The sequence below is a fragment of the Scyliorhinus canicula genome, chromosome 18 (genome assembly GCF_902713615.1).
Source record: "Scyliorhinus canicula chromosome 18, sScyCan1.1, whole genome shotgun sequence".
NCBI lineage: Eukaryota > Metazoa > Chordata > Chondrichthyes > Carcharhiniformes > Scyliorhinidae > Scyliorhinus > Scyliorhinus canicula.
Genome location: NC_052163.1, coordinates 6,008,619 through 6,030,998, shown reverse-complemented (window position 1 = coordinate 6,030,998; position 22,380 = coordinate 6,008,619). Strand labels below are relative to the sequence as shown.

The window sequence follows — 22,380 nt, the reverse complement described above, 5'->3', positions numbered from 1 at the left end:
TTGAGGCCTTCAGGAGAAGAAGGAAAAACTGCAAATAAATATAATTGCACTAAAATGCACTAATCTCAGAATTTATCCAATGACAGGTTCAATCAGTGAGAGAAATCAAAGCCACGAACCACGAGTATCCATTTGAAATAGTCATGAAAAGCGGGAAAAGGAAATTGCTGGTAAGTAAGACAGCAAGTTCAGCCAATGTCTGTGGAGATTAGATTTGGTTATTGCACTTATGCACTCCTTGCTGATTATATTTCACAGCCAATGGCTTAAACAAAGGTTTCCATGTTCTCAACTGTCGAGTTTGCCTCTGTGACCTTTACATTTTAGTTCACTAAAATAAAAACACTCATAAAATATCTTCTCCTGTTGAAGCAATTGGCTATTAAAGCAATCAGTTGAGGAATTTCATTCATGAGTGTAAGGATCCTCCTGTCAATCCCTGTTTGTCCCTTGTTTTTTACTTTCTCTTCTGCTATTTCAATTTTTATACATGGACAATTAATGTGCCTATGCCTTTAAGATGGACTTCACCGTTAATTCGAGTGGCTGGTAAACTGAGGATTGACTTCTGACCTCTGGCAAGGCATGTTGCAAAGAGCTGTTTATATTTCAGATCAGATTCAAGGGAAATAAGTGCTGGCACATCTTAATGGACTCTGTTCTTATCTCAGTAAAGCTGTTGGTCATTTTGATGGAGTTGAAAACAAGAAAGAATTAAACAGGCCTGGGGCTCTTGAAGGCCCAGGTTAATAAAAGTGAAAGTGCCTCTCCAGAGGAAACCCTATTATCTGAGAGTCCTGGCTGAATGCTCCTGCCAGAAGATGGTCTTTAGCCACAAACCCGTAGCTTTAATCCCTAAGCATCCTGGGAAGACAGCTTGCTGCAACAACCTTGACATCAGAAGCAAGCACATTCATCTTTCATTTAATTTTGATTCCTATTATTTTGCCCCTCCCCCTTGTGTGTGTTTGGTACAGTGTGGGACGGTAGAAGGGTGGGGTGATAAATTAGCTGGCCATTATTCCAGTATAATTTTTTAAAATATAAATTTAGAGTACCCAATTCTTTTTTTTCCAACTAAGAGGCAATTTAGCGTGGCCAATCCACCTACCCTGCACATCTTTGGGTTGTGGGGGTGAAACCCACGCAGACAAGGGGAGAATGTGCAAACTCCACACGGACAGTGACCCAGGGCCGGGATTCGAACATTTTTAAAATGTTTAGGAAAATGGTGATTTTTGAAAGATCCGAAGCTTTGCTTCAACTGTTTTGCTTTTGGTTTCAAATCCCTCCATGGCCTCAACTCCTCCAGCCGACAACCCTCTGCACTCTTTGCACTCCTGTGACGCCGGCCTCTTGAGCATCCCTGGCTTTAATCACTGCTATCTTTGGCAGGACTTTCAGCTCCAAGGTCCTAACCTCTGACATTTTCTGCCGAAACTTCTCTACCCACCACCTTCCTCCTCCTTTTAAGACACTCTTTAAAGCCTACTTCCCTGTGATCATCTGTCTTATATTTCAGTGTGTGGCTTGTTGTCGATTTACCTATGCTCAAGGTGCTATAGAAGTTATTATTGTTTCAGTGAATGCAAGAGCTCAGTTCCTTGCACGTTACGATTAATTTTTATTTGTAAGCAAACTTTCAAAGCATTGAAGTGGCTTTATCTATTCCTTTGTTTTGCATAACTCCAAGGTGTCACTACCATAGGGAGTATGTGTGGTAAATAGAATAGATAGATTTAAAGGAGGCTAGATAAACACACAAGGGAGAAAGGAATGGAAGAATATGTTGATGGGGTGATGAAGAAGGTTGGTGCTTTGATCCAGCGGGTGGTAAGTGCCATGCAAACTAAATTCCAAAACAAAACTTGGCAAGGCATCACTATTTCCTATTTGTGTTTTACGATGAGAAGATCTACTCAAGTCGGATACCACAAATTCCAGTAACACTTCTGGAGATTTAAAATATTAAATTTAAACATTCATTAACAAAAGAAAACTTGGCACAAGATTACAATTACACTGTTAAAATTTGTCACACAGAACATTCCTACTTGGTCTCATAATAACAAAAACAAGACTTCCAGTGGCAGCGATGTCTGAGTGAGCCGCACATTCGGCGGGCTCTCACTCCGGCGGGCGTTTAGGGGCTGATTCCCCGCGATAGCACGACCACGGAGCTGAAGGAAGGCGGCGGTGAAAGTGCGGAGGAGCGGGCTGCGGCACATGGAACAGCGGGAGTCCAGGAGGCAAAAGAAGAGAGAGAAAAAGAGACAGAGACAAGGAGCTGAAGAAACTTACCTGGAATCTAAGATGGTGGACACACGGACCCTGGACTCAGCAATCCAGCAGGCCCTGGATAACATGCTCCAGGTAATGAAATCCAGTTTTGAAGCACCTAAGCGGGACAGCTTGGACCCAATCCAGAAGGCAGTGGATCAGCTGAACCAGAGGCTGGATGCACAAGATGTTAAAGTTAAGGAGCTGGGAGAGGTGGTGGAGGAGTAGGCGAATGCGCAGACAGTTGCGATGCTAGAAGCTGACGGGCTGAAGGAGCAGCAGAGAAGACTGCTAGACAGAGTGGAGGAGCTGGAGAATAGAGCCCGCAGGAACAACCTGAGGATGGTCGGCCTCCCGGAGGGGGCTGAGGGAGCTGATGCCGCAGCGTTTGTAGCAGACCTGCTGAAGCAGCTGATGGGAGCCGAAGCCTTTCCGCGACCGCCGGAGCTGGAGGGGACATACAGGGTGCAGGCGAGGCAGGGGCGGCCGGGCGGACCCCCCCCCCGCCCGATGGTGATTAGGTTCCACAGGTTCGTGGACAAGGAGCGGGTGCTGCAGTGGACAAAGAGCGCCAGGAGCAGCACGTGGAACAGTGTCCTCGGCATTTATCAGGACCTAAGCCAGGAGGTGGCTCGGCGGCGAGCAGCCTTTAAGAATGTCAAGGAGGTGCTGTTCAAGAAGCACGTGAAGTTTGGTCTGCTGTTCCCAGCCCGGCTATGGGTCACGCACCAGGGTCAACACCACTACTTCTCCGAGCCTGAAGAAGCAATGGACTTTGCGAGGGATCAGAGGCTGGTCCCGAAAAGAGGCCCCATGGGTGCGAATTAGGGCCCGAGGACTACCGTGGGAAGGTACGCCGAATGGGCCTGGACTGCTGTTCAACGGTTTGCTGGGTCAAAGGTGCCAAGCGGAACATTTGGGACTCTTTGCTTTGTTCATGGACATTGGTTTGTTTTTGTGGGGGTTTTTTTCTCTTATGTTTTTGTTTTTTCCTCTTTTTTCTGTTTTTTCCTTTTCGGACGGATTTTTATTTTTGTGCGGCTCGCGGAGGACACTGGAGCCGGCACGGTAACGAAGGGGGGGCCATCAGCAAGGGGGGCCAAGGACGTGGGTTGGGGGTTTTTTGCTTTGTTGATGTCCATGCCTTCCTGTGCCAGTGAGTTTGCTCCAGTGGGTTGGAGAGGGGGATGGGGTGCCGGGGAGTGGGGAGGAGGACGGGGAAACAATAGGAATGAGACAGGACGGCGCCGGAGTGATGAGTCACCGGGCTAGCAGATTGGCTAGTCAAGGGAGTCAGGTGGGGGGGGGAGGGAGATCACAGCCAGTGGATGGCAGGGGTGGGGGTATCGGGGGATGTTGTCCGGGGGGGGGGGGGGGGGGGGGGGGGGGGGGGTTGTTCTGCTGACGTGGGAGGGACTTGAAATAGGCACTGGAAAGGAGGTCGAGGGTGGAGGCAGCCAACAGGCGGGCCAGGAATGGCGCGACGCACGGGCCGGGGTCCGGCCCGAGAAAGGCTATGGCTGACCAGCATGGTGGGGGGTGGTGGGTTATGCCCCCCGACCAGGCTGATCACCTGGAACATCAGTGGACTGAATGGGCCGGTTAAGAGGGCGCAGGTGTTCGCGCACTTGCGGGCTCTGAGGGCGGACGTAATTATGTTGCAGGAGACACATCTGAAAGTGTCAGGCCAGGCTAAGGAAGGGCTGGATTAGCCAGGTCTTCCACTCGGACTTGGACTCAAAGACCAGGGGGGTGGCAATCATGATCAACAAGCGGATGCAATTTGAAGCGGAGGGCATAGACGCAGACAGGGGGGGGCAGATACCTGATGGTACAGGGCAGACTGGAGGGGAGAAGAGTGGTGCTGGTGAATATATATGCCCCGAACTGGGATGGCGTGGACTTCATTAAAAGAGTGCTGGGGAAGATCCCGGACCTGGACTCTCGCAGGCTAATAATGGGGGAAACTTTGACATGGTCCTTGACCCAGCTTTGGATCGGTCGTGTCCCAGAACGGGTAGACTCCCAGCAATGGCAAGGGAGCTGAAAGGGTTTATGGAGCAAATGGGGGCAGTGGACCCCTGGAGAGCCAGACAGCCAACAGGGAGGGGCTACTCGTTTTACTTGCACGTCCATAAAGTATATTCTAGGATAGATTTCTTTGTACTAAGCAGGGATTGTACAGGGGAGGTAAAGTACACGGAATATTCGGCAATTACTATCTCAGACCATGCCCCTGGGTAGACCTGCAGATCGGGGGGGGCGAACTACCAACGCCCGCAATGGAGGCTAGACGTGGGGCTGCTGTCGGAGGAGGGGATCTGTGAGAGGCTTCGGAGGTGTATGCAAAATTACTTGCAGGTGAATGACACGGGGGAGGTCTCAGCGGCGACCGTGTGGGAGGCGCTAAAGGCAGTAGTGCGGGGGGAGCTGATTTCAATTGGGGCCCACAGAGCCAAGGCAGACAGGGCAGAGATGGATAGATTGGTCAGGGAAATGGGTTGGATAGATGAAGAGCACGCGGAGTCCCCGGGGGAGGTTTTACTCAGGGAGAGGCAGAGACTACAGGCGGAACTGGGGGCACTATCCACGAGTAGGGCCGTGGAACAGCTTAGGAAGGCGAGGGGCGTGGTGTACGAGCATGGGGAAAAGGCGAGCAGACTGTTAGCGCAGCAACTCAGGAAGAGGGAGACGGCCAGGGAAATAAGTAGAGTGATGGATGGGGAGGGGCGCAAAGTGGAGGACCCGGCAGGATTGAATAAGGTATTCCGGGACTTCTATCGCAAGCTGTATACTTCGGAGCCGCCGGAAGAACCGGAGGTGATGAAAAGGTTTCTGGACGGGTTAACATTCCCAACAGTAGGTGGGGGGCGAGTGGATGACCTGGGGGCCACGATTAGAGTGGAGGAGGTATTGGGGGGCCTAAAGGCCATGCAGTCGTGGAAAGCCCCAGGGCCGGATGGATACCCAGTAGAGTTCTATAGGAAGTTCTCTGAGCTGGTGGGCCCGGTCTTGGCGAGGGTTTTCAATAAGGCAAGAGACAAAGGGACCCTGCCGCCGACAATGTCGCAAGCCACTATATCACTGATATTGAAGCGGGGTAAAGACCCGGAGGCGTGCGGGTCGTACAGGCCAATCTCCCTGATTAATGTTGACGCCAAGCTCCTGGCAAAGGTACTGGCGGTTAGAATGGAGGTCTGCGTACTTGAGGTGATTGGGGAGGACCAAACTGGGTTCGTGAAAGGTAGGCAGCTGGCGGCCAACCTGAGAAGATTACTTAATGTGATAATGATGCCCCCGGCGGGCCGGGAGGTGGAGGTAGTTGTGGCGATGGACGCCGAGAAGGCCTTTGACCGGGTGGAGTGGGTCTATCTATGGGAGGTGCTCGGACAGTTTGGGTTCGGGGAGGGACTGGTGAATTGTATCAAATTATTATATCAGGCCCTAAAGGCCAGCGTCAGGACTAACAGAGGTGTCGGAGTACTTTAGGCTGTACCGAGGGACCAGACAGGGCTGCCCGCTCTCCCCGCTGCTGTTTGCACTGGCCATAGAGCCGCTGGCGATTGCGCTGAGAGCCGCAGAGGGATGGAAGGGGATGGTGAGGGGCGGGGTAGAACATAGGGTCTCTCTTTATGCAGACGACCTGCTCCTGTACGTGTCGGACCCAGTGGCCGGGACGGGAAGTATACTGGGAATGTTGAGGAAGTTCGGCCAGTTTTCAGGATACAAATTAAATACGGCCAAGAGTGAAATGTTTGTGGTACAGGCAAGGGGCCAGGAGAACAGATTGAGAGGGCTACCGTTTAGGCTGGTTGAGGAAAATTTCCGGTATTTGGGAATCCAGGTGGCGCGAGACTGGGGCAGGCTGCACAAGTTAAATTTGGCCAGGGTGGTGGAGCAAATGAAGGGAGAGTTTCGGAGATCGGATGCACTCCCGCTGTCGCTGGCAGGGAGGGTGCCGACTGTAAAGATAACAATCCTCCCTAGATTTCTGTTTGTTTTTCAGTGCCTCCCGATCTTTGTCCCACAGTCCTTCTTCAAAAGAGTTAACGGGCTGATCATGAGCTTTGTCTGGGCGGGAAAGTCTCCGCGGGTGAAGAAGGCGATGCTGGAGAGCAACCACAGCGAGGGAGGGCTGGCTTTGCTGAGTCTGATTAATTATTACTGGGCGGCCAACATCGCTATGATAAGGAAGTGGATGGTGGGTACGGGGTCTATCTGGGAGCGGGTGGAGGCGGCTTCGTGCAGGGGCTCCAGCCTGGCAGCCCTGGTCACGGCTCCTCGACCGCTGCCGCCGGCCAAGTACACCACCAGCCCGGTAGTGGTGGCGACCCTGCGGATATGGGGCCAGTGGAGGAGGCATGTAGGGGAGACGGGGGCGTCGGTTTGGGCGCCAATCTGCGACAACCATCGGTTTGCCCCCGGGAGTATGGATGGGGGGTTTCGAGCATGGCGGTGGGCGGGGGTGGGAAGGGTGGGCGATATGTTCCTGGAAGGGAGCTTTGCGAGTTTCCGGAGCTTGGAGAAGAAATTTGGGCTGGTAAGGGGAAATGATTTTAGGTACCGACTGTTGCGGGACTTTGTCTGTAGACAGGTCCCATCTTTCCCACACCTCCCGCCAATGGGGATCCAAGACAGAATATTCTCTAAAGGGGAAGAAGGGGAGGGTAGAGTCTCTGATATTTATAAGGTGCTCATGAGGGAGGAAGGGTCCCAGACGGAGTAACTGGAACTTAAATGGGAGGAGGAGCTAGGCGGGGAAACGGAGGACGAGCTGTGGGCAGAGGCCCTGAGTAGGGTAAATTCGACCGCAACATGTGCCAGGCTCGGGCTGATTCAATTTAAGGTCGTTCACCGGGCCCACATGACGGTGGCTCAGATTAGCAAATTCTTTGGGATAGAGGACAAATGCACTAGTGGCGCGGGAGGACCAGCGAACCACGTTCACATGTTTTGTGCATGCCCTAAGCTTAGGGGGTACTGGGAGGGATTTGCGGGCGTCATGTCCCGGGTGCTAAAAACAAGGGTGGCGATGGGTCCAGGGGTGGCAATTTTTGCGGTTTCGGAAGACCCGGGAGTCCAGGGGGAGAAAGAGGCCAATGTTTTGGCCTTTGCTTCCCTGATAGCCCGGCGACGAATACTATTGGCGTGGAGGGACTCAAAGCCCCCGAAGACTGAGTTGTGGCTTGCGGACATGTCGAGTTTCCTGGGTATGGAAAAAATTAAGTTTGCCTTGAGGGGATCTGTACAGGGGTTCGCCCGACGGTGGCAACCATTTATTGACTTCTTTGCGGGAGAGTGAGCGTCAGTGGGGGTGGGGGGAGGGTAGAGTAGAGTAGGAGGGACAAAATGGCGGGTAGTACCGGTGGGAGAGGAGCGGGCTTGTGCAGTATGTTACGATTGAAGTATTGAATGTACGTGGATGTTTGCACATTTTTGCCTTTTTTGCTTTCTTTCTGTTGATGTCTGTAACTGTTTACAAAGCCAAAAACTACCTCAATAAAATTGTTTATTAAAAAAAATAAAAACAAAAACACTGAATTACGTGTGGAAATATTAAACTTTAGATAAGACCGATTTGAATAGATGTGAGTACGGTCTACATTGAACCACCCGGCTAACCAATACAGAAATGCTGGACAATTTAAATGACCTGTTCTCCCACCGAGGTGCAGAACAGCAGGCATATCTGACTAGAACATAGAACGATACAGCGCAGTACAGGCCCTTCGGCCCTCGATGTTGCACCGACATGGAAAAAAATCTAAAGGCCATCTAACCTACACTATGCCCTTATCATCCATATGCTTATCCAATAAATTTTTAAATGCCCTCAATGTTGGCGAGTTCACTACTGTTGCAGGTAGGGCATTCCACGGCCTCACCACTCTTTGCGTAAAAAACCCACCTCTGACCTCTGTCCTATATCTATTACCCCTCAATTTAAGGCTATGTCCCCTCGTGCTAGCCACCTCCATCCGCGGGAGAAGGCTCTCGCTGTCCACCCTATCTAACCCTCTGATCATTTTGTATGCCTCTATTAAGTCACCTCTTAACCTTCTTCTCTCTAACGAAAACAACCTCAAGTCCATCAGCCTTTCCTCATAAGATTTTCCCTCCATACCAGGCAACATCCTGGTAAATCTCCTCTGCACCCGTTCCAAAGCTTCCACGTCCTTCCTATAATGAGGCGACCAGAACTGTACGCAATACTCCAAATGCGGCCGTACTAGAGTTTTGTACAACTGCAACATGACCTCATGGCTCCGGAACTCAATCCCTCTACCAATAAAGGCCAACACACCATAGGCCTTCTTCACAACCCTATCAACCTGGGTGGCAACTTTCAGGGATCTATGTACATGGACACCGAGATCCCTCTGCTCATCCACACTACCAAGAATTTTACCATTAGCCAAATATTCCGCATTTCTGTTATTCTTTCCAAAGTGAATCACCTCACACTTCTCCACATTAAACTCCATTTGCCACCTCTCAGCCCAGCTCTGCAGCTTATCTATGTCCCTCTGTAACCTGCAACATCCTTCCGCACTGTCCACAACTCCACCGACTTTAGTGTCGTCTGCAAATTTACTCACCCATCCTTCTGCGCCCTCCTCTAGGTCATTTATAAAAATGACAAACAGCAACGGCCCCAGAACAGATCCTTGTGGTACGCCACTCGTAACTGAACTCCATTCTGAACATTTCCCATCAACTACCACTCTCTGTCTTCTTTCAACTAGCCAATTTCTGATCCACATCTCTAAATCACCCTCAATCCCCAGCCTCCGTATTTTCTGCAATAGACGACCGTGGGGAACCTTATCAAACGCTTTACTGAAATCCATATACACCACATCAACTGCTCTACCCTCGTCTACCTGTTCAGTCACCTTCTCAAAGAACTCGATAAGGTTTGTGAGGCATGACCTACCCTTCACAAAACCATGCTGACTGTCCCTAATCATATTATTCCTATCTAGATGATTATAAATCGTATCTTTTATAATCCTCTCCAAGACTTTACCCACCACAGACGTTAGGCTCACCGGCCTATAGTTACCGGGGTTATCTCTACTCCCCTTCTTGAACAAAGGGACCACATTTGCTATCCTCCAGTCCTCTGGCACTATTCCTGTAGCCAATGATGACCTAAAAATCAAAGCCAAAGGCTCAGCAATCTCTTCCCTGGCTTCCCAGAGAATCCTAGGATAAATCCCATCCGGCCCCGGGGACTTATCTATTTTCACCTTGTCCAGAATTGCCAACACTTCTTCCCTACGCACCTCAATGCCATCTATTCTAATAGCCTGGGTCTCAGCATTCTCCTCCACAATATTATCTTTTTCTTGAGTGAATACTGACGAAAAGTATTCATTTAGTATCTCGCTTATCTCCTCAGCCTCCACACACAACTTCCCACCACTGTCCTTGACTGGCCCTACTCTTACCCTAGTCATTCTTTTATTCCTGACATACCTATAGAAAGCTTTTGGGTTTTCCTTGATCCTACCTGCCAAAGACTTCTCATGTCCCCTCCTTGCTCGTCTCAGCTCTCTCTTTAGATCCTTCCTCGCTTCCTTGTAAATATCAAGCGCCCCAACTGAAACTTCACGCCTCATCTTCACATAGGCCTCCTTCTTCCTCTTAACAAGAGATTCCACTTCTTTGGTAAACCACGGTTCCCTCGCTCGACCCCTTCCTCCCTGCCTGACTGGTACGTACTTATCAAGAACATGCAATAGCTGTTCCTTGAACAAGCTCCACATATCCAGTGTGCCCAACCCTTGCAGCCTACTTCTCCAACTAACACATCCTAAGTCATGTCTAATGGCATCATAATTGCCCTTCCCCCAGCTATAACTCTTGCCCTGCGGGGTATACTTATCCCTTTCCATCACTAACGTAAAGGTCACCGAATTGTGGTCACTGTTTCCAAAGTGCTCACCTACCTCCAGATCTAACACCTGGCCTGGTTCATTACCCAAAACCAAATCCAATGTGGCCTCGCCTCTTGTTGGCCTGTCAACATATTGTGTCAGGAAACCCTCCTGCACACATTGTACAAAGAATGACCCATCTAATGTACTCGAACTATATCTTTTCCAGTCAATATTTGGAAAGTTAAAGTCTCCCATAACAACTACCCTGTTACTTTCGCTCTTTTCCAGAATCATCTTCGCCATCCTTTCCTCTACATCCCTAGAACTATTAGGTGGCCTATAGAAAACTCCCAACAGGGTGACCTCTCCTTTCCTGTTTCTAACCTCAGCCCATACTACCTCAGAAGAAGAGTCCCCATCTAGCATCCTTTCCGCCACCGTAATACTGTCCTTGACTAGCAGCGCCACACCTCCCCCTCTTTTGCCCCCTTCTCTGAACTTACTAAAACACCTAAACCCCGGAACCTGCAACAACCATTCCTGTCCCTGCTCTATCCATGTCTCTGAAATGGCCACAACATCGAAGTCCCAGGTACCAACCCATGCTGCCAGTTCCCCTACCTTATTTCGTATACTCCTGGCATTGAAGTAGACACACTTCAAACCACCTACCTGAACACTGGCACCCTCCTGCGAAGTCAAATCTGTGCTCCTGACCTCTATACTCTCAATCTCCCGTACCCTAAAAATACAATCCAGGTTCCCATGCCCCTGCTGAATTAGTTTAAACCCCCCCCAAAGAGCACTAACAAATCTCCCCCCCAGGATATTGGTGCCCCTCAGGTTCAGATGTAGACCATCCTGTCTATAGAGGTCCCACCTTCCCCAGAAAGAGCCCCAGTTATCCAGAAATCTGAATCCCTCCCGCCTGCACCATCCCTGTAGCCACGTGTTTAATTGCTCTCTCTCCCTATTCCTCATCTCACTATCACGTGGCACGGGCAACAACCCAGAGATAACAACTCTGTTTGTTCTCGCTCTGAGCTTCCATCCTAGCTCCCTAAAGGCCTGCCTGACATCCTTGTCCCCTTTCCTACCTATGTCGTTAGTGCCAATGTGGACTACGACTTGGGGCTGCTCCCCCTCCCCCTTAAGGACCCGGAAAACACGATCCGAGACATCACGTACCCTTGCACCTGGGAGGCAACATACCAAACGTGAGTCTCTCTCGCTCCCACAAAATCTCCTATCTGTGCCCCTGACTATTGAGTCCCCAATTACTAATGTTCTACTCCTTTCCCCCCTTCCCTTCTGAGCAACAGGGACAGACTCCGTGCCAGAGGCCCGTACCCCATGGCTTACCCCTGGTAAGTCGTCCCCCCCACAAGTATCCAAAACGGTATACTTGTTACTCAGGGGAACGACCGCAGGGGGTCCCTGCACTGACTGCTTCTTCCCAGTCCCTCTTACAGTTACCCATCTATCTCCAGTCTTTGGTGTAACTATTTCCCTGAAGCTCCTATCTATGACCCCCTCTGCCTCCCGAATGATCCGAAGTTCATCCAGCTCAAGCTCCAGGTCCCTAACACGGTTTTTGAGGAGCTGGAGTTGGGTGCACTTCCCACAGATGAAATCAGCAGGGACACTGACGGCGTCCCTCACCTCAAACATTCTGCAGGAGGAGCATTGTACTGCCTTCCCTGACATCACCTCTAGATTTAAAAAATAACAAGAAAAAGAAAAAGAAAGGAAGAGCTTACCTGATATTACCTCAAACCCTGCTCCCGCTCAAAGGTAAGCAAATTTAAAGGCACTCACTCACCTTCACGACAGGCCCCTGCTCCCGCTTCCCAACCACCGTGGGGTGGGGGGGTTGGTTAGAGGAGGAGGTAGGGTGGGAAACACTCACAAAGTGTTTCGGGTTTAACTGTCACTTGCCAACAGCCTCTCCACAAACCACCTTCAACTTAGGCTGACCGCTCTGCACGTATGCAAATTTCCCCAGAACAGCTGATCAGTAGCTCTGCTCTGCTGCCCTCTGCTGGATGATTGCCTTCACTCAAACTCCTCGGGTCCCCTTCGCAGATTCACCTTCAACTTAGGCTGACCGCACTGCACGTATGCAAATTTCCCCAGAACAGCTGATCAGTAGCTCTGCTCTGCTGCCCTCTGCTGGATCTAGGCTGCTCACTACATTTAAAGGCTACTGCAGAGATGAGCCAGGCTGCACCATCGTAGCCCTACATGATGTGGACATGGGAACAGCTCCTACCATAAAGCAACATCCCCCTTGTATAGGCCCATTAAAGCTGGCTCAAGTCTGGGAGATTAATTGCATGCTGGAGCACCAACTAACTGAGCCTAGCAACAGTAACTGGAGCTCTCTGGTTGTGCTCATGCCCAAGCTAAATGGCTCCACAACGTTCTTCATTGACTACCAGAAGGTAATGCAATGGCCCGAGCTGACTCCTACCCAATGCCCCAGCTGAAAGACTACATAGGCGGGGTAGGTAAAGCAGCCTGTATCAGAAAGTTGGGTTTACTTGAGGAATACTGGCCGGTTCTCCTGACAGCCCTCGCAAAGGAAATCTCAACCTTCGTAACTCCAAACTGGTTATACCAGTGTCAAGTTACGCTCTTTGGACCTGCTGTCTCTCTTCCAAAGGCTGATGAACCAAGTAGTCCAATTGCATAGTGTACCTCTACTTCCTCCTAGTCTACAACGACATGTAGGAAAACCACTGTCATAACCTGCACGGGTCTTGAGGAGCAGGGATTTTTTTTTTACTGCAATTTATTACAAACATGTATCAAAATCGGTTACAGCGAATAAACACCCCGGGAAGCATGTTTCCCTACAATCAACTATGCAGTCCGTGCAGATTTTCCCCTTTTTCACCGCCCCCCCTCGACAAACAGCCCCTCAAACAAGGTCACAAACATCCCCCACCTTTCCTTAAACCGCCCTGAAGAGCCCATTAACTCATACTTTATCTTCTCTAATCGCAGGAAGTCGTACAGGTCACCCACCAAGCCGCTACCCCCGGTGGCGATGCCGACCGCCACTCCAGCAAAATTTGCCACTGTGCGATCAGAGAGACGAAGGCCAAGACATTGGCCTTCCTCCTCGCTATGAGCTGCAGCTTCTCTGAAACCCCAAATACCACCACTAAAGGTTTCCGGGGCCACCTCCTCCTCCACTATCCTGGCTAAGACTGCGAATACTCATGCCCAGAATCTTCCCAATTTTTACCAACCCCAAAAGATGTGCGTTTGATTCGCTGGCCCCCGCCCACACCTCTCGCACTCATCTGCTACCCCCTGAAAGAACCCACACATTCTCGCCCGAGTCATATGCACCCTGTGCACCACCTTAAACTGTATCAGGCTCATCCTTGCACAAAAGGAGATCCCGTTTACTCTATGCAGTGTGTCACTCCATACTCCCGAATAGATCTCCCCTCCCAACTCCGTTTCCCATTTCCCCTTGATCTTCGCCACATGCTCAGCTCCCTGCTCCCCCAGCCACTTGTATACATCCCCAGAGGAGTATGGATGATTAACTACCCCAGAACAACACAAACCCCAAAATATGAAAATAGCATTTTCTTCACAGGTGAGAAAGGTGGATTGTTTCTGTGCTGTAAATAGAGCTCTGATCCAGACTTGCACTGCTCAATCCCCACTTTCAATTACTCTGCTTCATTACATGGATTAAGAACGCTGACGTTCTTCTGCTCCTTCTTCACTCCAGTCTCCTTGTTTTGTGTGTCAGGCTGCAGAAAGGTCGGACCTGCGTGCCGTGTGGATGGAGTTTCTGTGGAAAGCCATGCAGCTTCCTGGACCTGGGAAGAAAAATTCTGCCTGTACATGGTGAGCCTTTCCAGTATCAGGCACACATTTCCTGATATCCAGAATATTACTTCAGAATAATAATAATCCTTATTGTCACAAGTAGGCTTACATTGACACTGCAATGAAGTTACTGTGAAAAGTCCCTAGTCACCACACTGGCGCCTGTTCAGGTACACAGAGGGAGAATTCAGTTTGTCCAATTCACCTAACAAGCACGTCTTTCGGGACTTGTGGGAGGAAACAGGAGCACCCGGAGGAAACCCACGCAGACGCTGGGAGCACGTGCAGACTCAGCACAGTGACCCAAGCCGGGGAGCAAACCGGGGACTCTGGGCACTGTGAAGGAACAGTGCTAACCACTGTGCTACCGTGCCGCCCATTAGCCAGAAAGGATCAGACTTTTCAAGAGTTATAGAATCTTACAGCACAGAAAGAAGCCTTGCCTCTGCTGGCTCTTTAAAAGAACTGTCCAATTCAGTCCCACAATGTAGCTTTTTCCCTGTAACCCTATTCAGGTACATGTCCTATTGCCACCACACTTCCTGGTAGTGTGCTCCAGATCATCATAACTGCCTGTGTAAAACATTTATTTTCCTCAACCCCGCTCTGCTTTTTTTTTAACCAATTACCTCAGTGCAGAGAAACTTCCCCTCTAGTTTATATGCCCATTATATAAAATCTGTGGCCCCTGGTTACTGATCCAGTGGCCAGAAGAAATAATCCCCACTCACCGAGTCCAGAGTGAATTCAAAATTGATTTTAAAAAATCATTTATTTGAAATGTTGAATTCTTGGAATAATCCTACATACCGAGCAATAGAGGCAAAGTTTAAAATATTGTTGCTTGCTGTGATGGGACGCTTGGGCACCAGAGGAACCACTGATACTTTATAACGTACCACCAGCACACACGGAAATGGAATGTTGACAGAATACATCAAAGATATTTCATTAAAAATAAATTATTTGTTTGAATTGAAAATGCACATGGGAGTAGAAACATTGCATAGGATCTGTTGTATGCTCCCAGAATGAAAGTCTAATGATATCGGAATTGACGGGGCAGCAATAAAGTGTTTGCAAAAGGGTAGGTACAGGAACCAGCTTACCTGTAACTTGTATTATGTGCACTTTTCATCGTGCATTTATCCTCCGAGGATCAGGGAATATTTGTGAGCCTTGGAGATTGGTACAGAGTTTGTACCCATGTGAAAGAAACGTGTGTGCGATAGAATATTTGTATGAAAGTGAGACGTTGATTGAAAGCAGCTCGAGTGTTATAAAAACGCAGGTTATGTTTGAGAACAAGAAAATTCTCGGCAGAGTTGGAGTGTAAGAATGTTTAAAAGAGTGTTTCAAACTACCTGCTATCTGTGTGCCTCCAAATGCTGAGGGAGCAAGCACGTGAGACAGGTTGTGTATATGAGGAGTGAGATACCCGATGAGTTGTACTGTACTGGGCTGTCCTTTATTTTCCCGATAGTGGAAAGATGTCCTGGTGAATCGATTACTCTGAAAATGCCTTCACTTTGTAACTCAGAATTCCTTCCCCAGGCACGACATTCCCTGCCTGATTGAACGAGCAGCATCACTGCGTCAGGATATGGCCAAGCAGGAACGTTCCTCCCTATTGTTCAGATCCTCCGATACACAGAGTCAGGACTTCACCTCAGATGCAGCACATCTCCACAAATCTCCTGTTGCATCTCGGGAGACTTTGTTCAAGTCTTTCAACAGTTTAGGTCAGTAGCAAAGTTCTAATGGCGGAATTGAGTACTTTTATTGGCGGTCTGATTTGCTCAGTGCTACATTGACTATGGTCTGATGTCTAATTGCAGTTGAACCTTACTATGTGAGCTCCAGTAGCGTAACATCATCCAGCACAGGGGAGGAGGATGCGGATAATGAAACCCTTTTTAAAGGTAACATTGTGAATTTCTGGACTATAGTCTAAACAGTATTTGTTTATTTAATTCAATTAATTTATCATTTTAGTTTCAATTTCTTTAATTTAATTTTGCTTGCGGTCATCCTACTCTCGAGTATTCTTGAGATGCCACAAACCCGGCCTTCAAAACCTTACACCTTGAACCCAACAGATGAAGGAGATAGAGCCGCATGTGGCAGCAAGGAGAAGCTCGTGCTTATCCCGCTATGTGGCTACTTCATTTATTGTTGATTTGCTTTGATCTTTCTCACTTCCAGATATTGCATGTAACCAGCTCCCAAATAAACAAGGGGCAAAGACAGATGTTGCTCAGAGTCCATGGCCTGAGGTTGCTGGCAGAGGTACAGGTATTAACATATCTCTGTAAAGGGTTAAATGTTTGTTGCAGCCTTATTACAGGTGTAGGATTGAACCCTACAAATGCAGTTCCAGCAATCTGAGTAGGCAATGAAGACCTATACCCGTTGTAGAGCCTGTACCAGTCTCAAATATGATGTATCATCATTCAGTGTATTGTCTTGAACATTCAAAGGCCCTGTGCATCATAATTAAACGCAGTACAGATCTTTGTAAAAGTACATGTGAATTTCTGTGCATCTTGCCTAAATGTACACATTTGATTTGATTTTTTGTCACATGTACCAAAGTACAGTGAAAAGTATTTTTCTGCAGCCAAAGGAACATACACAGTACGTACATAGTAGACAAAAAAAGAATAATCGGGAGCAGCACAGTGGCGCAGTGGTTAGCACTGCTCTCTCACAGGTTCGATCCTGTCTCTGGGTCACTGTCCGTGTGGAGTTTGCACATTCTCCGTGTTTGCGTGGGTTTCGCCCCCACAACCCAAAGATATGCAGTGTAGGTGGATTGAACACGCTAAATTGCCTCTTAATTAGAAAAAATGAATTGGGTACTCTAAATTTAAAAAAAGAATAATTGACAGAGTACATTGGCAATTGGTACATCGACAAACCGTGATTGGTTACAGTGCAGAACAAGGGGCCATGAGTCTCTGTATATCTTATTCAAGTGTACACTCAGATCTCTGGATATCTATTCGAAATATATGCAATGGTATCTGGGCAACTCCTCTGAATGTCACATGAACATACATACGAATTAGGAGCAGGATTACCATTTGGCTTCTTGAGCCTGCTCTGCCATTTGATAGGATGATGGCTAACCTGATTGTGGCCTCAATCCCACTTCCTGTCTGTCCCCCCCCCCCCCCCCCGTCCCCCCCCAATACCCTTTCACTCCCTTGTCCATCAAGAAACTCCAGAATCAAAAGTCTCTGATATTCCATCTAAATTTGCATATGGAGCTTTGTGTATCTGATCTAAATGTGCATATAGATCTCTCTCTTAAATAAATTGAGTAGTCAATTCTTTTTTTTTCCCAATTAAGGGGCAATTTAGCGTGCACATCTTTTTGGATTGAGAGACACGGGAGAATGTGCAAACTCCACATGGACAGTGACCCGGGGCCGAAACCGGGTTCGCAGCGGTGTGAGGGGGCATATAGTACTCTGTGTTGTATTTAAATTCTGATGCACAGTTCTGTTCATGAAGCTCTACTGTTTCCCAAGTCTCGAACATTGCTATTTAGTCTCAGCTACCAAAGGACATGTACAAAGTCAGACCTTCTCAGCTGTTCATCCATTCTCTCCTTCATCGTGTCTTTCCCACAGCAAGATGGTTGAGATCAGCAACTTGGCAGAATCGACGATGAAATAATTGGGTTTCCACAGCAATGTCAGTCACTGCTTTTGTTGCTGGTTCATGTTTGGACAGGCTGTGTGTAATAAGCAGTGCTGCCTCAGAGAGAGAGAAAGGGTTCTGATATGCCTGGGCAAGAGAGAGAAAGAAGATTCTGATATCCATGGGCAACTCAAATGCCTTCCTCAGCAGAACTTTGCAGAGTGATATTGCCTTTGGCAGGGAATAGGGAAGGGGCTGGTTTAGCACAGGGCTAAATCGCTGGCTTTGAAAGCAGACCAAGGCAGGCCAGCAGCATGGTTCAATTCCCGTACCAGCCTCCCAGAACAGGTGCCGGAATGTGGCGACTAGGGGCTTTTCACAGTAACTTCATGTGAAGTCTACTTGTGACAATAAGCAATTTTCATTTCAGTGTGGCTGGGAAAAGTTTGGTGGTGGGGAGAGGAAGAACGAGAGAAACGATGGGATCTGCAGTTAAGATTTTCAGTCTCTGATGAATATCAATTATTGTTTTTTCTTGTTAGTAAACTGTCAGAGTGGGCTCTATGATGTTCCCAAATCCATTGAGAAGTTAAAGATCGATTCAAGTAAGTAGTTGTGTTTTTCCCACCTCCTTAGTTATATCTTAAAGGCAGTGATTTCTCATTTTGTTACAGTCCCAGCATATTCTTTGTCTGTGAACCTCGACAGTGAATGTGGGTAAGCTGTTCCAACATGGAAGTCTTCACAGCTGAGGCAGATCCCATCCATGTGCACTTGTTTTACATTGACCTCTTGGCACTGCGACATCAAGGTAATGCTAGTCGCCTGGCAGGATGGGTCTGGCGCAGCGGATCCGGCATGGTGCTGCCAACTGATGAAATGTTGACCTTTATCTCAAAAGGGCTGTATCATGGGGTCAGCAGGGTGACTCAGTGATTAGCACCGCTGCCTCACAGCGCCAAGGACCCAGATTTGATCCCGGCCCCGGGTCACTTTCCGTCTGGAGTTTGAACATTGTGTGATCCAGTGTCTGGGTGGGTCTCACCCCCACAACCCAAAGATTGGAAAGATAGGTGGATTGGCCATTAATCAGGGGGGAAAAAAGAATTGGGGACTTTAAATTTTTTTTAAAGGCTGGATTTCAATATTGAGGAGGCGATGGGGAATATTGCTTCAGTTGGTCGAACCCCACCAGGAGTAAATGCGCCAGTTTTGGATAACCAGACCTCAAGAAGGATTTATTGGCCATGGGGAGGTTGCAGCACAGATTAACCAGAATATTACCGGGGCCTCAACATCCACGTACAGCTCTGCAGAGATGCACTGAGTGAACGATGGATGAACTGCATTCTAGAGCCAAACACATTGTGTCCTGTTGAATTCCCTATCTCAGCTGTGTTGGTGGAAGGGAAAGATTGATTCAGAATTAATTTACACAGATCACGCTCACGTGCCACCAGCAGTCAGATCAATATCATCATCAGTGTTGACCCAGGAGGAGACTGCCCACTCTCTGCCTTGAGGCTCTGGGTTTGGGGGTGCACGTACATGGAGCAGGAGAAAACAAGGGAAAATTTTGATGAGGTAACGGAGAGGGTTGATAAGAGCAGATTGGTGTCCAAGGACTTGCAAAATGCATTTGATAAAATGCTACAAAATCTCCAGCAAAGTTGAAACCCAAACAATAAAAGGGGAACAGCAGCATAGACATGAAGTATGTAGAGTGACAGGAAACAGAGTATTGATGAGCAGTTGATTTTGCTCAGTCTTGCTCGGGAGGCTGTGGCTGATTGCAATGTCACTGTTGCCACCTGGTGGATCTCAGGTTAACTTGACACCCAACATGCTACAGTGAAAGCAAAATGCTACAGCTTCTAAAATACAAACAAAGTGTTGAGGATACACATCAGGTCTGTGGAAAGAAAAACATAGTTAACATTTCATGTTGATTATGACTTGAATATGAGTCATATTCAACTCAAAGCATTAATGGGCAGCACGGTGGCTCAGTAGGTTAGCACTACAGTCTCACGGCGCTGAGGTCATAGGTTCGATCCCGGCTCTGGGTCACTGTCCGTGTGGAGTTTGCACATTCTCCCCATGTCTGCGTGGGTTTCGCCCCCACAACCCAAAGATGTGCAAGCTAGGTGGATTGAACATGCTAAATTGCCCCTTAATTGGAAGAAAATAATTGGGTACTCTAAAAAAATTTTTAAAACTCAAAGCATTAACTGTTTCTCTCTCCCCACACGCTGTAAGACCGCCTCCGTATTTCCAGCATTTTCTGTTTTTATACCAACATGATATTTCCTGGGCTAGATTCCTCAGTGCAGTTCCCAACTGAATCTCATGGAGGAGCATCTTTCCTATTCCATTTGCCTCTCAGTCAGAGTGGTTGGGTAAACACCATCTCTTTATTTCAGACATTCAGTCTTGCCCTGCTGAACTGTTCACCTCCAGCTCCAACGCAGGATTATTGGGTGAAATAATTTCAGACTGCAGAGTTTCTGCATACCACTGGCTGGATTCCACTGACACACAGTGAGTACACAAGTTTAGAAACTCCTATTCATTACCCAGTGCAGGTTAGCAATTAACTAGAAAGTTACCTGCATTGGTCAGTACCGATTGACAGGCTGTTACTCTGCTAATAAAAGTAATACTATATGAGCAGGAAACATCCATCTGTTATTCTCTGCCCTCTCAATCTGTCCTTTGTTCAAACATTTATACAGTCTATTTTAAATTTTCTCCCAGCTATAATGGTATTGGTCCCAATAACGTCTCTCATACCAGTGTTTCTTATCACCGGCATGACCCCTGTGCTCACTGACCTGCATTAACTCCCAATCCAGCAATGCCTCCATTTTAAAACTCTTATCTTTGTTTTCAAATCCCTCCCTCTCACTGTCATCTCCCCCAGCCTCACAACCCTCTGAGATATCTGCACTACACTAATTCAGACCTTTTAAGCATCCCCTATGTTAATCATACCACCATTGGTGGCCGTGCCTTCAATTACCTGGGCCCTAACTTTCCTGTAATGGGCATTGCGATATTTCACTATGTCCACAGCACTAGAACTAGCAGAGGTCGACTGAACTTGGGAACTTCCTAACTGTGTCTCAGCTACAGAGAAAGCTCCCTGTGGCACTGTAACTTTAAGTAATGATTGTTATAACCAGCCTACTGTGCTTGTGTTTTTCCCTGTCAGGAATGCATCTATTCCATCCTAACACCAGCTACAGAACACTGGCTTGAAAGGAGCTCTCGGCAAAGCACTAAAGCAATTACACGAAAGTACCTTCCATATCATTTGATTGCATTCCTGCTTGGTTACACACAGTCGTGTGTTTTTTTTATCATCTTTGTTACAATACTGAAATGGCAGAAAATGTCACCACTTGAGTGCTATGTCACGCCAGCAGACATGGAAACGCTGTAAATCGGGAACATTTAAATAAAGAATATTTAACACAATTTGAGACTGCCATCATTTTGGCACACAATTGATTGTGAAACTTGAAGTGAGCATGGCAAAATACTAAAATATAATGGAGAATGTACATTAATGTGACTGTGAACCTTCTGGTTTATGATGTGGAACTCATTGTTTTGTGTTCTCATGCAACAGGGTGCTATTTCAACCAGGTGTAAAGGAGAACTGTGTCTGTCTTACACAAAGTACCATAAAATTCAAACAATCTGTTGCATCTATGTATACACTGATTCCTCTTTAAAAGAACTTCAGATTGAAGCCAGGCTGGTGTGCAAGTCACTGCCCTTTGTAATCTGCAGCATACAAAGGATTTCACTAATGCACGGAATTCTCACCATTCTCACGTACTCTCCGAAAGTCGCTGGTCCCAGCCTGAAAACAGTTCTGTCTGACTCCTAACTCCCATGTTGAATGACTGACCTTTCACTCCCTCAATCCAAGTTCAAGTTCAGCCCAGACAGGTAGAATCCAAATATTGTTTTACCTTCTAACAGTAGGGGGTCCAATGTAAAAGATCTTTCTCAATCGCAGGTCAGACGCAATTGCCCAAGTCACCAGAGTGTGGCAAATGTTGTCTGTGCAGTGGAAGCAGTTGCTCTGAGGTTAAGAGTTGAACAGCTTGGAGCAAAGTAGAGTGAGATTTACTCTGCATCTGACCACAAAAATTCCAGACCTGGGGGATATTGATACATATGGGCACCTAAAATGGCCATATGTTTCATTCCCAGTACAAACTGCACAAATAAAATAAGCTATCTAGGTGTCTGAAATGAGATCTACCCTTGATTGTACTGTAACGTTATTCATGCTTTGTATATGAATCTTACTGTCCTGTGAAATTTGTCTTAACAGATTTTGTTTAATTGGTTATGTATTGTGCAGTATATTCATAATAAACATATTTCAGAACTATCTACTTCAATGCTGCAAACTGCAGATGGATTTCTTGCAACACCAGCAGTTTAATAACTGAACTGTTCAGGATATAATCTACCATTTATAATGCATTGAATGTTCACCTCTATCTGTGCCTCTTCTCTTTGTCTATCTCTGTCTCTGTTTCTCTTTTTTCTATCTGTCTCACTCCGTCTTTCTCTTTCTCACCGTATATCTCTCTCTAAACTTGTTCTCTGCCTTCTGCCCCTGCTCTCTGCCTTATTTCTTGGTCGCTCCCCCTCTCGCTCACACACTCAACCCATGTTTCTTCGCGAC

The 22,380-nt window shown here is 47.7% G+C and overlaps 1 protein-coding gene across 6 annotated transcripts in view; it reads left to right on the top strand.

Moving 5' to 3' along the window:
* Positions 1–22,031, top strand: part of LOC119953344 — a 33,290-nt gene extending 11,259 nt beyond the window's left edge. The window contains exons 4-11 of one of the 6 annotated variants that reach the window (XM_038777524.1): positions 87–170; positions 13,942–14,039; positions 15,576–15,763; positions 15,860–15,943; positions 16,227–16,310; positions 18,212–18,274; positions 20,093–20,210; positions 20,884–22,029. In XM_038777524.1, coding sequence (XP_038633452.1) covers positions 87–170; positions 13,942–14,039; positions 15,576–15,763; positions 15,860–15,943; positions 16,227–16,310; positions 18,212–18,274; positions 20,093–20,210; positions 20,884–20,905 — 741 coding nt within the window. In that variant the 3' untranslated portion in view covers positions 20,906–22,029. Of the gene's footprint in view, positions 1–86; positions 171–13,941; positions 14,040–15,575; positions 15,764–15,859; positions 15,944–16,226; positions 16,317–18,211; positions 18,275–20,092; positions 20,211–20,883 lie in introns of all 6 variants that reach the window. The other 5 variants (XM_038777523.1, XM_038777526.1, XM_038777528.1 and 2 more) reach the window with 5 other exon arrangements.
* The last annotated feature ends 349 nt before the right edge of the window (positions 22,032–22,380 follow it).